Consider the following 13,932-nt stretch of genomic DNA (forward strand, 5'->3'; position numbering starts at 1 on the left):
CTTCTTAATCCCCTTGCCCACATTTCCTCTTCCACCACATTTAGCCAAGTTTTTCTCGGTCTTCCCCGTCCTCTACTTCCGACTACACTCATTTCCAACACTCCTCTCACCCAGTCACTTTCATCCTTCCTCAAAACATGACCCAACCATCTCAACCTGTTTCTCTTCACAACCTCCATCACAGACTCTATTCCCATCATCTTCCGCAAGTCATGATTTGTCTTCCTCTCTCTCAACGATACTCCACACATCCACCGAACCATTCGCATTTCCACCCTTTCCAGCCTTTGTTGCTGCTCCATGTTCAGTACCCATGTCTCACTCCCATAAATCATCGTACTCCTCACACATGTAGCATACACCTTTCCCTTCAGCTTCAACGACACTTCCCTCTTCGTCAGCACGCCACTCAGTTCCCAAAACTTCTTCCATGCACATCTCGCTCTAGCAACCGTCGAAGAGTCTGATCCACCTTCTCCATTCAGCATGTCTCCGAGATAGCAAAATGTTTTCACCCCTTCCAGCTTCACACCATCTCCAAGATCCAACTCAACAATTCCTTCATCTGCTGCTCCCTCGACGCACACCTTACACTTGAATGTAGCTGCCACACTGGTTAATGACCCTCTCACCCCACTACATTTTCGATGAACCCATTCAGCACACATTGTACACTGAATGGAGTTCACTCCGACACCCTTCCTGCACACAGCACATGGCCATTTCCCAGTCCTTTCCACCTCACCACATGCTTTACCACTTGCCATCACCTTCATCTTTCCGATATTCACCTTCAAACCTTTTGCCTCCATACATTCCTTCCACTTGTTCATCTTCTCCTTCAGTCCATCCATACTCTCTGCAATCAACACCAGATCATCTGCATACAGCAGCTCCCACGGTAAACCCTCCTTTACCCTCCGAGCCAGCACCTCCATCACAACTACAAATAGAAGTGGACTTAGTACCGACCCCTGGTGCACTCCTACCCTGACCTCAAACTCACCATTCCGAAGATACCGAAGAACACCGTCATACCGAAGAAAAAAAAAAACGGGAGTCTGGAACACTGACTCAAACCATTACCTTGACGTGTTTCGACTTATGAGTACCTTACAAGTAACGTGTGTCGATGTGTGTCAACGATCGCATATCGTGTGTACAACTTATTCCCTTCGCATGCGGAGCATGTGTCATACGGCAAGTACGTCGTAAAATTTTCAACATGTTCAAAATTACAAGACGTGCTCCACTTACTATGACGTATGATAGCGTACGTTAGCGTTCTATTCACGCATACCAAACTTACCCATACCGTATTCGACGTGCGCCAGCGTTTTAGACACATTTTTCAGAGGTTGGCATACGCTGGCAAGCTCGCCAAGGTGTGACTGCGATGTTGACACTTCCATTTCTGCGGCGGTTATGATTTGAATCGTTGTGCGGCAGCTTTTTAATAGGCTACGCCACGTGATCGTCGGCGATGTGTGCAGCGCGCTATGCATAAGTTAGACTATCGTTGGGCATAGGTTGTGAAGGCCGACAAAACAGGTTCAGCATTTGTTGGTATAAGTTATCTATAACACAACGAAACGTTCTGTGTCCGTTACTAATACGTTATGCATAAGACCAAGTCGTTATGAATACGTCCGAATCTTTAAAAAAAAAAACATCAAAAGTTCAACGTAAGCCAGCGTTTTACATACATTTTAATACGTTGCCATTGCTGGCTAAAACGTCAAGGTGTGACTGGGCCTTAAGGAAGACAAAAGTGAAATAAAAGTGGAAACGATACAATATAATAATGAGCCGATATTACGACAGATGTATGAGAAGAGGAAAACATATTGAAAAAAAAAACAAGTTATTTCATTGTTTGTTTGTTTTTGTCATCTGTTAAAGAAATAAGCTCAGCTTCTTTTAGATGTTGTCCAATGACAACGGTATTGCACATGTCTCTGTGCAATTTATAAAGAGCCTTTCCACGACATCTGCACCAAAATTATCTTCTGTATTTGAAACATGATAATGAACTTTGTTATCACTATATAATCTCCTGCCATTCATTGCTAATCCATCCATCCATCCATCCATTGGGACCAAACTCTGTACAGAGCATCGGTGCTGCTGAAGCAGTCTGCTGGGCTATTGGGCACAATCCTGGACGGGTTGCCACTCCGACACAGGATACTCGAATGGCTCAATCAATCCCAGGAAGCTGGTACTCATTTTGCCAACCTTGGAACGATGACAGACTGAGTCAACCCCACCTGGTATTAATTAAATAACCAACCAGGATTTGAAATTCAGGACTCTAGGATCCCAAGCCCCCCACCCTGATCATGAAGCCAACACCAGGCTTGTGAGCAGCATGATGCAGGTTCAATTGTGGTACAAAAAGGATTTGTGTCATGAACTACAAGATTTATCTCCAATCTTAAACAAATTTCTCTGGATCCTAAAAATATTCCTTTAATCCCCGTTTGTGAGCCGCAGTAAAAAAAAAAAAAATTGTCATAATACTCCTACCTGTATTAAGATTATTATTATTGTCAGGGTATTACATGCTCTCTTGTATGCATTAAATATAGATCGCACCAAATTAATAAATATTCCAGTGTGCTTAAACCAATTCAGTTTGCAGGGTGATCGAGGACAAAAAAATTTCAATGTCAATTTAAAAATAAAGCTAATTGGTAAATCATGAGGAAATCTCTCGAGATCAACCTAAAATTGAAATCTTGACTCAAGTACATTCAGGCAGGATTTGTAAGTTCTTCATGGTGCCGGCGATAACTCGCCTCCCACTAATGCTGGCTGATGGGACACCCAGATTTACATCATTCCGAGGGACGACACACACATTGATCCATCACCTTGCATGCAAAATATGAGGATGGCAGTTTATAGTTGGGTTAAAACTCGAACCCAGACGACAGCTAAGAAGCCAGTACTAATATCTCTCGGTTCGCAGAGTCATATTTTAGTGTGAAAAATTTCAACTGTGCCTTATTCAAAAGTATGACCTGGTTTGTTTTATCAACCAAATGGAGGTACAAAGTAAATGTTAGGTACAGATGATTCAGTCGAGGGAAATTTCTGTACACTTATGAGATAATTATAGGTCAGTCTCCAATCACTTGTATGAAATACGAATATTGGAAGGCCTCCAACACAAAACCAACGATGACCACGATGATTAAAACCCAGGTAAGCAATGAGAGAATGGCATAATAACTCTGAGTTTTCACCACCTGGATATTAACAAAGCTCGAGAGAAAATCGTGTTACATTTCCATCAAGAGTTTGTGCACAAAATAACATCGAACAAGAAAGCTCTTTCATAAAAGGTTGCGGCACAGGCCCCCGCTGAATCAGGAAATTGAGTTTGACTCGAGATCATATTATCCCAGAGGTGGGATATATGAATTTCACACTGCAGGAAAGCACATTGCTGGTCATGGGAAACTGCTGGAAGACAACGAAACTTCAGCTCATTCTACTGGCATAAAACCAAGAAATACTCAAAAGGCCACTTCAAAGTGTCAGCAACTATTGAAGGCATTGCTAAACTTTCTTACAAACTTGCTCATGACCCACAGCCACTGAGGAGCTTGCCTGCAAGACGTAGTCCAGTGCTAAGTGTCGGAAACACTTGCGTGTCGTAGCTAGCACGGTGGTAGCCTCCTCAGTCTCGTGGGGCTTTGTACGGGATGCCTGTGCATTGCGGACGAGAGCACCCTCCATTTCCTCGCTCATCTTCTCAAAGTGCTTCTTTGTCTCTTTGAAGCGCCGGACATCCCTTTAGCACAGCAAACAAGCAAACAATATCGGTGAAAGCCCAATTCATCACTGTCAGTAATTTGACAATTTGGAACATGTGAAGATCAGTGGCTTTGTCATGGTGAGGAATTACTTGAGTGAGTGAAGAGTTTCTCTCTCCGCCAAGAGAATTAAAGTAATCTAGAGTTAATTGATTTACAATCAACAAAATGCTGTTGCTACACTGCTGGCATGTAATACTATTTGATGTAATTCTGCCTTCACCTCTGTGTATTCAAGAGGGATGTTATGATGTGGTTTCTTATAAATACAGCAGGTAGTTTATGAGCTGACTTAGTTTATAGCTCATGATGTCAAACTTCATATTGATGCAAGTGACAGCTTAAGATTAAAATCCACATATGTTGTTACACCCACTATAACAAGGTCAACTGTTGACTGTCCCAGAAAGCCATTGGATAAACTTACTCCTTGACAAACTTTTGCAGTTGCATCTTGATTGACCGGTGTGCTTGGTCAAACAATACCTGGAAGAGATGAGAATGGAAGATTGTAGTTCAGAATTTCCACTGTCCTCAAATCACTCTCAAGCTACAAAACCCCCAAATCCCCCCTCCCCCTACTCCTCAGTTCCACCTCCATCATGATCCACAACCATTAACAACACTCATCCATAACGAATCAAAAGTGTCTGCAGCGAATTTTTGAAATTAAAACACTCTGGAAGGGATGGCATTGGGACCATCCCAGTATTTATTTATTCAACTTTTCTGTATACCAAGTCAAGGCTCTTGGAGAGCGAGAACATAGACTCTAAATACAGTACCTGTCAACTTTTCCAGAGTGGCAGACAGAAATCAACAATAGATGCAAAGTGTCTTGATACATAATGAAGATAGCCATCCATTTCCTAAAGATAATTGCAAACAAACAGAATCATAAAATGCTGACAATATTGTGTCATGTTCAAATGCAAGCTTGTATCTATAGTAATACAGTACTACTGTGGTTGTGAGGCTCATTGTAGTTACACTTTTGTTAATGGTCGTGGGTTTTTGAAGCATAAGATCTTCCAACTTGGCACATAGCTGAAGCCACTAGATGACATTTATGAAGAAACATCTCAAGGTGAGCTGATCTGTACTTGATACAAAATGGTGGTCGATACTGCCTTCAGGGAAAAGTGAAAAATCAACTCATGAAGGTTTGTTACTCATGAAGGGGTTAAGTTTCTTTATGTTAATTGCACATTTTAAGCACAGTACCATAGAAACTGCATAAATTTGGTGAGTGGTTTACGTTCAGGTAATGGTGAGGAAGTGAGAGTGAGGAAGGGGAGGAGGGGAGCGACACCTCACCACACGTTGCTATACAATCCGGGAGGGAGGGGGTGAAAGAAAGCGAGAGCGAAGTGTGGGAGGAGAGTGCTGCAGTAAATGAGGAGGGGACCCTGGACAGAGAGAAGAGAGGTGTGGGAGGAGAGTGTCGTACTTTATAAGGAGGGGGGAGCAAGAACTGGATGGGGACAGAGAGAGAGAGAGAGAGAGAGAGAGAGAGAGAGAGAGAGAGAGAGAGAGAGAGAGAGAGAGAGAGAGAGAGAGAGAGAGAGAGAGAGAGAGAGAGAGAGAGAGAGAGAGAGAGAGAGAGAGAGAGAGAGAGAGAGAGAGAGAGAGAGAGAGAGAGAGAGAGAGAGAGAGAGAGAGAGAGAGAGAGAGAGAGAGAGAGAGAGAGAGAGAGAGAGAGAGAGAGAGAGAGAGAGAGAGAGAGAGAGAGAGAGAGAGAGAGAGAGAGAGAGAGAGAGAGAACGAGAGAGAGAGAACGAGAGAGAGAGAGAGAGAGAGAGAGAGAGAGAGAGAGAGAGAGAGAGAGAGAGAAACGAGAGAGAGAGAGAGAGAGAGAGAGAGAGAGAGAGAGAACGAGAGAGAGAGAGAACGAGAGAGAGAGAGAGAGAGAGAGAGAGAGAGAGAGAGAGAGAGAGAGAGAGAGAGAGAGAGAGAGAGAGAGAGAGAGAGAGAGAGAGAGAGAGAGAGAGAGAGAGAGAGAGAGAGAGAGAGAGAGAGAGAGAGAGAGAGAGAGAGAGAGAGAGAGAGAGAGAGAGAGAGAGAGAGAGAGAGAGAGAGAGAGAGAGAGAGAGAGAGAGAGAGAGAGAGAGAGAGAGAGAGAGAGAGAGAGAGAGAGAGAGAGAGAGAGAGAGAGAGAGAGAGAGAGAGAGAGAGAGAGAGAGAGAGAGAGAGAGAGAGAGAGAGAGAGAGAGAGAGAGAGAGAGAGAGAGAGAGAGAGAGAGAGAGAGAGAGAGAGAGAGAGAGAGAGAGAGAGAGAGAGAGAGAGAGAGAGAGAGAGAGAGAGAGAGAGAGAGAGAGAGAGAGAGAGAGAGAGAGAGAGAGAGAGAGAGAGAGAGAGAGAGAGAGAGAGAGAGAGAGAGAGAACGAGATAGAGAGAACGAGAGAGAGAGAGAGAGAGTGAGAGAGAGAGAGAGAGAGAGAGAGAGAGAGAGAGAGAGAGAGAGAGAGAGAGAGAGAGAGAGAGAGAGAGAGAGAGAGAGCGAGAGAGAGCACGCAGCTAACGGCGCAGCAACAGATAGTCAATGGTAAAGGCCCTGTCACACCTTGACGATTTAGCTAACGTATGCCTGACATGTGCAAAATTTGGCTACAACGCCGGCACACGTCGAATACGTTATGGGCAAGTTTGTATACGTTAAGAGCATGCTGGCATACGTCGCATAACGCTGGCACACGTCGTAATTCGCCGAGCTGTTAGATAAATTTTCCATGCTTGAAATTTCCTGACGTATGTCAGCGTATGACTAACACGTTCCGCATAATGCTGGCCATAAGTTGTCAGCACGTTACGCGATCGTTGACACACGTCGACACACGTTACTTGTAAGTTACTCATAAGTCGAAACACGTCGAGGTAATATTGAGCGTACCCGAAACTTATTTCTAACCTATGAGTAACGTGTTGTAGGCAGGTTACGCGATCGTTGATACACGTTACTTGTAAGTTACTCATAAGTCGAAACACGTCAATGTCATGGTTTGCGTCAGTGTTCCAGACTCCCTGGTTTTTTTCTTTTTCTTCGGTATGACGCTGATGTTAACACTTCGATTTCTAGTGTGGTTATAATATAATATAATTAAAAGGCTGCCGCTCAACGATTTAAATCATAACCGCAATACCGAAGAAAAAAAAAAAACCAGGAAGTCTGGAACACTGACGCTAACCATTACCTTGACGTGTTTCGACTTATGAGTAACGTACAAGTAACGTATGTCGACGTGTGTCAACGATCGCATAGCGTGCCTACAACTTATGCCAGCGTATGCAGAATGTGTGTCATACGTCGAGTACGTCGAGAAATTTTCAACAAGCTGAAAATTTCTCGATGTACTCGGCGTACAATGACGTATGCCAGTGTACTACGACGTATGCCGGCGTGCTCTTAACGGATACAAAACTTACCCATAACGTATTCGACGTGTGCCATCTTGGTTCGGCAAAATTTTCATACGTCGGCATACGCTGGCAAAAACGTCAAGGTGTGACAGCGGCTTCACACTTCGATGTCTAGTGCGGTTATGATTTGAATCGTCGAGCCGCAGCCTATGAATAGCCTACGCCACGTGATCGTCGGCGATACGCTGCCGTGCGCTATGCATAAGTTAGACTATCGTTGGGCATAGGTTGTGAACGCTGACAACACGCTCAGCATTCGTTGGTATAAATTATCTATATGTGATTAAAACGTTCTGTGTACGTTACGAATACGTTATGCATACGTCCAACACGTTATTATACGCCCAAAACTTAAAAAACCAAACATCAATAGTTCAGCGTACACCAGCGTTTTACATACATTTTGATACGTTGCCATACGCTGGCTAAAACGTCAAGGTGTGACAGCGGCTTTAGACCAGATTGGGAGAGGTGCCCGAGAGAATGCCTGCATCCCACACTCAGCACTTTAGAAAAGGCACACTCTCTTTCGTAATGTGTTCCTGGCTGAGTATGCCTGTAATAACATTCGTGCTAAGAATAACTGAGACACTATTACCATCTATTTAAGTGCATTATCCGGTTACCTCTGTCTTGTTTTTGCTTTTCACCTCCCGTGATTCCATCCCAGTATTTATTTCTTCAACTTTTTTGAATACCAAGTCAAGGCTCTTTGAGAGCTACAACATAGAATGGATCAGGACATAAAATAACAATAGAAAGAGGGGGGGGGGGGAACACACCAACAGCAGGTTGAGGGACAAAATAGATGGAGACTTGGCAAATTATGGATGTTTGTGAAGCCTTTTCTTTGATTTCTTTAAAATTCTTCACAATTGAGAGAAAGGGCCAATAATGATACATAGCACAATTTTTCAAAAATCGTGGATGGATTATGACAAACCTTGGTGGATGAGTTTGGTGGATCACAAGGACGAATTGAATCGATTTTTGGTGAAGCTCTGAATCCAAATCCAGATCCGAGAATTTCTTTATGTGAAAGTGATTCTTCATCATTGAGAAATAGAGCCAAAATGATATATAGCATGCGACACCTTTTCTTGAACTGCCATGCTCTGTTTTGAGGGGTGCATATAATTTAAAAACTGACATACTCAGTGAAGGAGGAATCGGGGTCTCTGTCTGAGAACCCATGGAGTTGTTCCCCTTCCCATGAAGAATCCACTTTAACACGCTGTGCGCTGGTCGGTGGGGATTCAGCTTCTCTTCTTATAAATAACCAGAGGTATTTGTTTCAGCTGAAACCCTTCAACCATTCAGGGGACCTCCCTGTTGGACACTGCACTCCTGGTATCTTGGCAACAATTTCAATGTGACTCCTTATATTCCTGCATTGACGCTGCTCTGGGTGATTTTTCCCGCCATTTTGAGAAGGCATTCGGCATGTTGACCGATGCGTATACCTTCTGAGGACGAGTTGAATGCTATGCACTAACTGCCTGTCGACTTCACCAATTGTGCGCACCCTCCAGACGTTGATCCTTCAAAACGGAGTTCACCACCAACCATCCATCCATTGGGACCATACTCTGTGCAGAGCGTTGGTGCTGCCTAAGCAGTCTCCTTGGCTATTGGGTACAATCCTGGACGGGTCGCCACTCCGACACAGTATACCAAGCAGGCTGGCACTCATTTTACCGACCTCGGAAGGATGACAGACAGAGTCAATCCACCGATTGTCAATTCAACGACACAACAGGGGCTTGAACTTAAAACCTGAATATCTTAACCCAGCCACCTTAACCATTAAAGGCCCGTTCACACCTTGACGTTTTAGCCAACGTATGCCGATTTTTGAATTTTTTTTCTAAAATGCTGGCACACGTTGAATACGTTACGGGTAAGTTTTGATAACATTGAGAGCACGCTGAAAAACATTGTCATACGTCGTTGTACGCTGGCTTTAAACGTTGTACTTTTTGGTTGTCCTCAAATTTTTTCATGCTTGAAATTTCACGACGTATGCCGGTGTATGACTCACACGTTCCGCTACGCTGGCCACAAGTTGTATGCACGGTCTGCGATCGTTGACAGACGTCAACACATGCTACTTGTAAGTTAATCATAAGTTGAGACACGCCGAGGTAATGTTTAGCGTACCCGAAACTTATTTATAACCTATGATTAACGTGTTGTTGGCACGTTACGCGATCGTTGCCACACATCGACAGACGTTACTTTTAAGTTACTCATAGGCTGAAAGACGTCGGTATAATGGATCGTCCTTGCGTCAGCGTCCACGGCCACGGCCAGGACACTTATTTGCAGCATTCTTCAAACTTTTCTTCGGCATGACGAGGATGTTCACACTTCGATGTCTAGCTTGGCTATGATTCCAATTGTCCATTGGCAGCGTCTATTTAAAATAGTGGAGTTTGAGCGTTTTAACACGTTCAGAAGAAACGCTTCAAATTTCAAAACCCCTGCGTCAAAAAACAAAGGCGGGTGACAGCAATTTAAATCGTTCATTGTAAACAATGAAAATGGCTGAGTGGTACCGTTTAAAAGTCGTTGAGTGTAAAAAAAATCCAATTGTTGAGCGCAAGCGTCTACTTTCAATAGTGGAGATGCAGCCATTTAAATCGTTGAGTTTAACATTTAAATCGTTAAATTGTTAAACGCAAGGACGATCCATCATAACCCACACCCTCCCCCTCACACTCACCTACTACTGCCAACATGAACAAACTACTACTAATACTAATACTAATACTGATACTGCTGACATGGACATCGACTCACAAAGGACTCGAAAACACTGTTGGGTTCCCCTTTAATGAGCAGCATTTTTATATACCAATTCCCAAAACCGCTGGGAACACGTCTTTATATGGCAGTTGTAAGCTAGAAACACGTTCATTTATTTTTTTGTCGACCGGAAGATGTCATTGGAATACGTCTACATACGTCGATGTGTGTTGGGACTACGTACAAAATTGGTTCAAAGCACGTCAAACATAAGTTAGAAATAAGTTTCGTGTAAAAAAGACATTACCGCGACGTGTTTCGACTTATGAGTAGCTTATAAGTAGCCTTTGTGGACGTGTGTAAGCGTCCACATATCGTGTGTAAAACTTATCCCCATCGCATGCGGAACGTGTGTCATACGCCGAGTACGTCGTAAAATTTTGAACATGTTTAAAATTACTTGACGTACTCTACTTACTACGACATATGATAGCGTACTTTAGCGTTGTACTCACGTATACTAAACTTACTCATACCGTATTTGACGTGCCCCAACGTTTTAGACACATTTTTCTTAGGTCGGCATACGCTGGCAAGATCGCCAAGGTGTGACTGCAATGTTGACACTTCCATTTCTACGGCAGTTATGATTTGAATCGTTGTGTGTCAGCCTTTTAATAGGCTACGTCACGACATCGTCGGCGATGCGTGCAACGCGCTATGCCTAAGTTAGACTATCGTTGGGCATCGGTTGTGTAGGCCGACAACAGGTTCAGCATTCGTTGGTATAAGTCATCTATAACACAACGAAACGTTCTGTGTCCGTTACCAATGCGTTATACATAAGACCAAGTCGCTATGAATATGTCCGAATCTTTAAAAAAAACATCAAAAGTTCAACGTAAGCCAGCGTTTTACATACATTTTAATACGTTGCCATCGCTGGCTAAAACGTCAAGGTGTGACCGGGCCTTAAGCCAACACCAGGCTACGATACACATGCTTCTGGTTGATGCTAATTGGGTTTTACAAATGCTTATGTTTGCATAACTAACCACTCATTAACTCCTCAGTCAACATCGCAACAATATTATTTAACATGCATTATAAAAACCAGAGAGTAAGAGTATTGCATTGGCATACTCAGAATGTTCATGGAAATAATCAAAACATGTCACCTTCATATTCTTCAAAGGGAAAATTGGCACAAACACAAAAGCCAGCTCGTGACGTAATTATACCCAACACAAGGTAATTATTCCCAACTGCTTGCTGTTGCAATTATAATGTTTAGTTTAAAGAAATACAAAACTTTTGTTGGACCACAATGTATACACTATATATTAAGCATCCCAATGTAAATTTGATCACAATTATAATAGAAAACAGCCTCACCATACGTGTTGTTCAATGTTTGTGATACAACGAAGGAACAAAGCTTGAAGAAGTTAATCCCGATATAATACAAATATCCAACAAAACTCCATAAACCCCACAGTATGCTTCGGATTTTGGTTCCTTGTCACTGTAATAACCTTCCATTTTTAATATCATATTTGTGAAAAGTTACGTTGAATTTTCCCACACTATGACAAATTTCTCAAAAAGCAAGCGCTATGTGCATGAGAAACCCAGTGATTCAAGTTGATGACGAACATCGAATTCCTGAGAAAAACTTCCAGTCCTCTGAATCTACTCCAACCTTGGAAAAACCGAGAAAACCAAGTGCGAGGATGTTTGGCTACATCGTGGCCAAAATCAGATCTCATAAGCATCAGTTAATCCGACACAAAAATAAGGAGGGTGTAACGCCTCTTCTTCCCCGTTACGTGCCTAACAGCACAGGGAAATATAGATATAGAGATAGATAGTTCGCCTCTTCTCAGTCTGCATGGATTTCCTGATTTTCTTGGATTCCTGTCGTTTAGGGACGTCCGACCATGGAACATAAAGGGATGATAGAAATCGCAGATCGTGAAATAAACCACCATCTGTTTGGCCATGAAAGCATTTTTGAGTGGCCCTTGCAAATGCGTCAAAAAGGGGTTCAAACACAATGGCAGCCAGGCTTCATTACAACTGCAGATTCATTCACAATCCTGGGGGCCAAGTCTCATGAGCTGACACAACCCAGAACAACTTTGGCAGGTCCAAAATACAATAACACGTCATCATGTAGCTCCACTGTGTAATATCTCAAAGTTTTATTTTACTTCGTTCTTTTTAAACCTTTCATCTTCAAAATATTTCTCAATGACTGCCAAATCTGATGTGAAGTCTTTGTCCACAAATTCCTTTCCTGGGACCAGTTCAGATGATCCACCACAGAGCTACTGTCATGCAAAAGATGGTTTCCAAGGATTGTGATGATAAAAACATTGTCACACCATTTTGCGACAGACATGGAGCTCAAAATAATGCAAATTCAGAGGGTCAATCTGTTTGAACGATATAAATCAGGCTTATGGAAGGATGATGAGAGCACGAGACCTCCAACCTACACCGTCTATATCAACCTACACTACTTGCAGAGCCACGGTTGTGAATGAGAAGCCATTGACCCAGTGAACTAGTGTTGGCAGCATGCAGTGGTGTAGTAGCTCCAGACGGGGAAGCCCTGAGAGCGTTCAAGGCACACTAACTGCCACAGTGGTGGTACAATCTCAATCATATGGGTGAAAAGGCCTGTACAGCACCAATGCTCGACAAGTTCCACGGTTGGAATAAGTGAGAGAATCCTGAGTGTGTCGGCTACGTGTAAATGGCAGTCCCGCATCACAGAATTGTGAAGAGATATGGAAATATTGCTGAACAGAAAAAAAAAAAATACAATAAAACACCAATTCGAACCCAATGCAAGACTGTGCATTGCTGCGTCCCATGGCTTCCAGATGATCAACTCCGAAAGCTGGATGTGACTCCATTCCTATCGAGTGCTCAGTCTCAATTGTACTGATGTGACTCTTCCACCAATCAACTCTCACTCTTTCCGTATCTCTTCACCATCGACAGTCACTGGGCATGTCTCTTCGATTGCCTGCTCCACCTTTATTCACTCTTGAAGTCAGCGCCGGTAGTGGGGAAAAGTCTACAATAAATTAACAGCAGGCTACAAAATCAATAACAGCGGACTGAAAAATCATAATCACAAAAGTAATACACACAGTGACATTTAACTATTCATATGGAAATCACCACTTTCATTGAATTGTAAAATCTATGACAATGAAGCAGAAACTGGAATGTTTTTTTCTTCGCTCACTGACAATAACATCAATTACATGAATTAATGAAACCAGTGGAGTTATTTTCCAATAATTTTTCATTTGACTGTTTGGTATTCCCATTTGAGCACTTCACCTATAATGTTCGGATCTCAGGTTAAAATCCCCATCGATTGTGTTTACTTGTCCGTCGTCGACCAATGTCGCTTGTAATTTGTAGAAAAAGACAGAGCCATCACAGATTGTTGCTGCCATACATGAGATGAGGTCATTTTAATATAACAATTGAGAATAATTAAATTAATGTACAAGCTCCTCCACCCACAAACCTCAGTTCGCTGGGATAAAAATAAAATAAATAATAGTTATGCCTGCCTGGTCTATAACCTGCCATATGTGCAGTTCTTTGAATATTAGAAGAAAATGCCCACTCCAAGCCATTCCAGAGATGATGAATTTTCTATCATGCAACCGATGAAGCAGCAGCAACTACAATTCACGAGGTGAAAACCTGAATGATATCCCAAGAGCAGTGTGTCTGTTGGATCAATTTTCTTTTTACCCTTTAATTCCACACCTGGGAACAGTAATTTTCATTCTTGCTGAAAACTGCAGCACCAGCTCCATGGTAAAAAAAAAATTCCATTTCTAAGTACAAGGTTTGTATCAAGAACATGTGACAGGTACAGGAAAATCTTTTAATGAACAATAAGGGAAT

The 13,932-nt window shown here is 42.7% G+C and overlaps 1 protein-coding gene across 7 annotated transcripts in view; it reads right to left on the reverse strand.

The window, feature by feature from the left end:
- Window positions 1-13,932, reverse strand: part of LOC147018294 (arf-GAP with coiled-coil, ANK repeat and PH domain-containing protein 3-like) — a 192,234-nt gene that overhangs the window by 85,497 nt on the left and 92,805 nt on the right. For all 7 annotated transcript variants that reach the window (XM_085897822.1, XM_085897825.1, XM_085897827.1 and 4 more), the window contains exons 5-6: window positions 4,252-4,310; window positions 3,619-3,802 (exon numbers count right to left, since the gene is read on the reverse strand). In XM_085897822.1, coding sequence (XP_085753948.1) covers window positions 3,619-3,802; window positions 4,252-4,310 — 243 coding nt within the window. The remainder of the gene's footprint in view (window positions 1-3,618; window positions 3,803-4,251; window positions 4,311-13,932) is intronic.

The sequence above is a fragment of the Eptatretus burgeri genome, chromosome 10, assembly GCF_056783735.1.
Source record: "Eptatretus burgeri isolate ZD-2024b chromosome 10, Ebu_testis_v1, whole genome shotgun sequence".
Taxonomy (NCBI): Eukaryota; Metazoa; Chordata; class Myxini; order Myxiniformes; family Myxinidae; genus Eptatretus; species Eptatretus burgeri.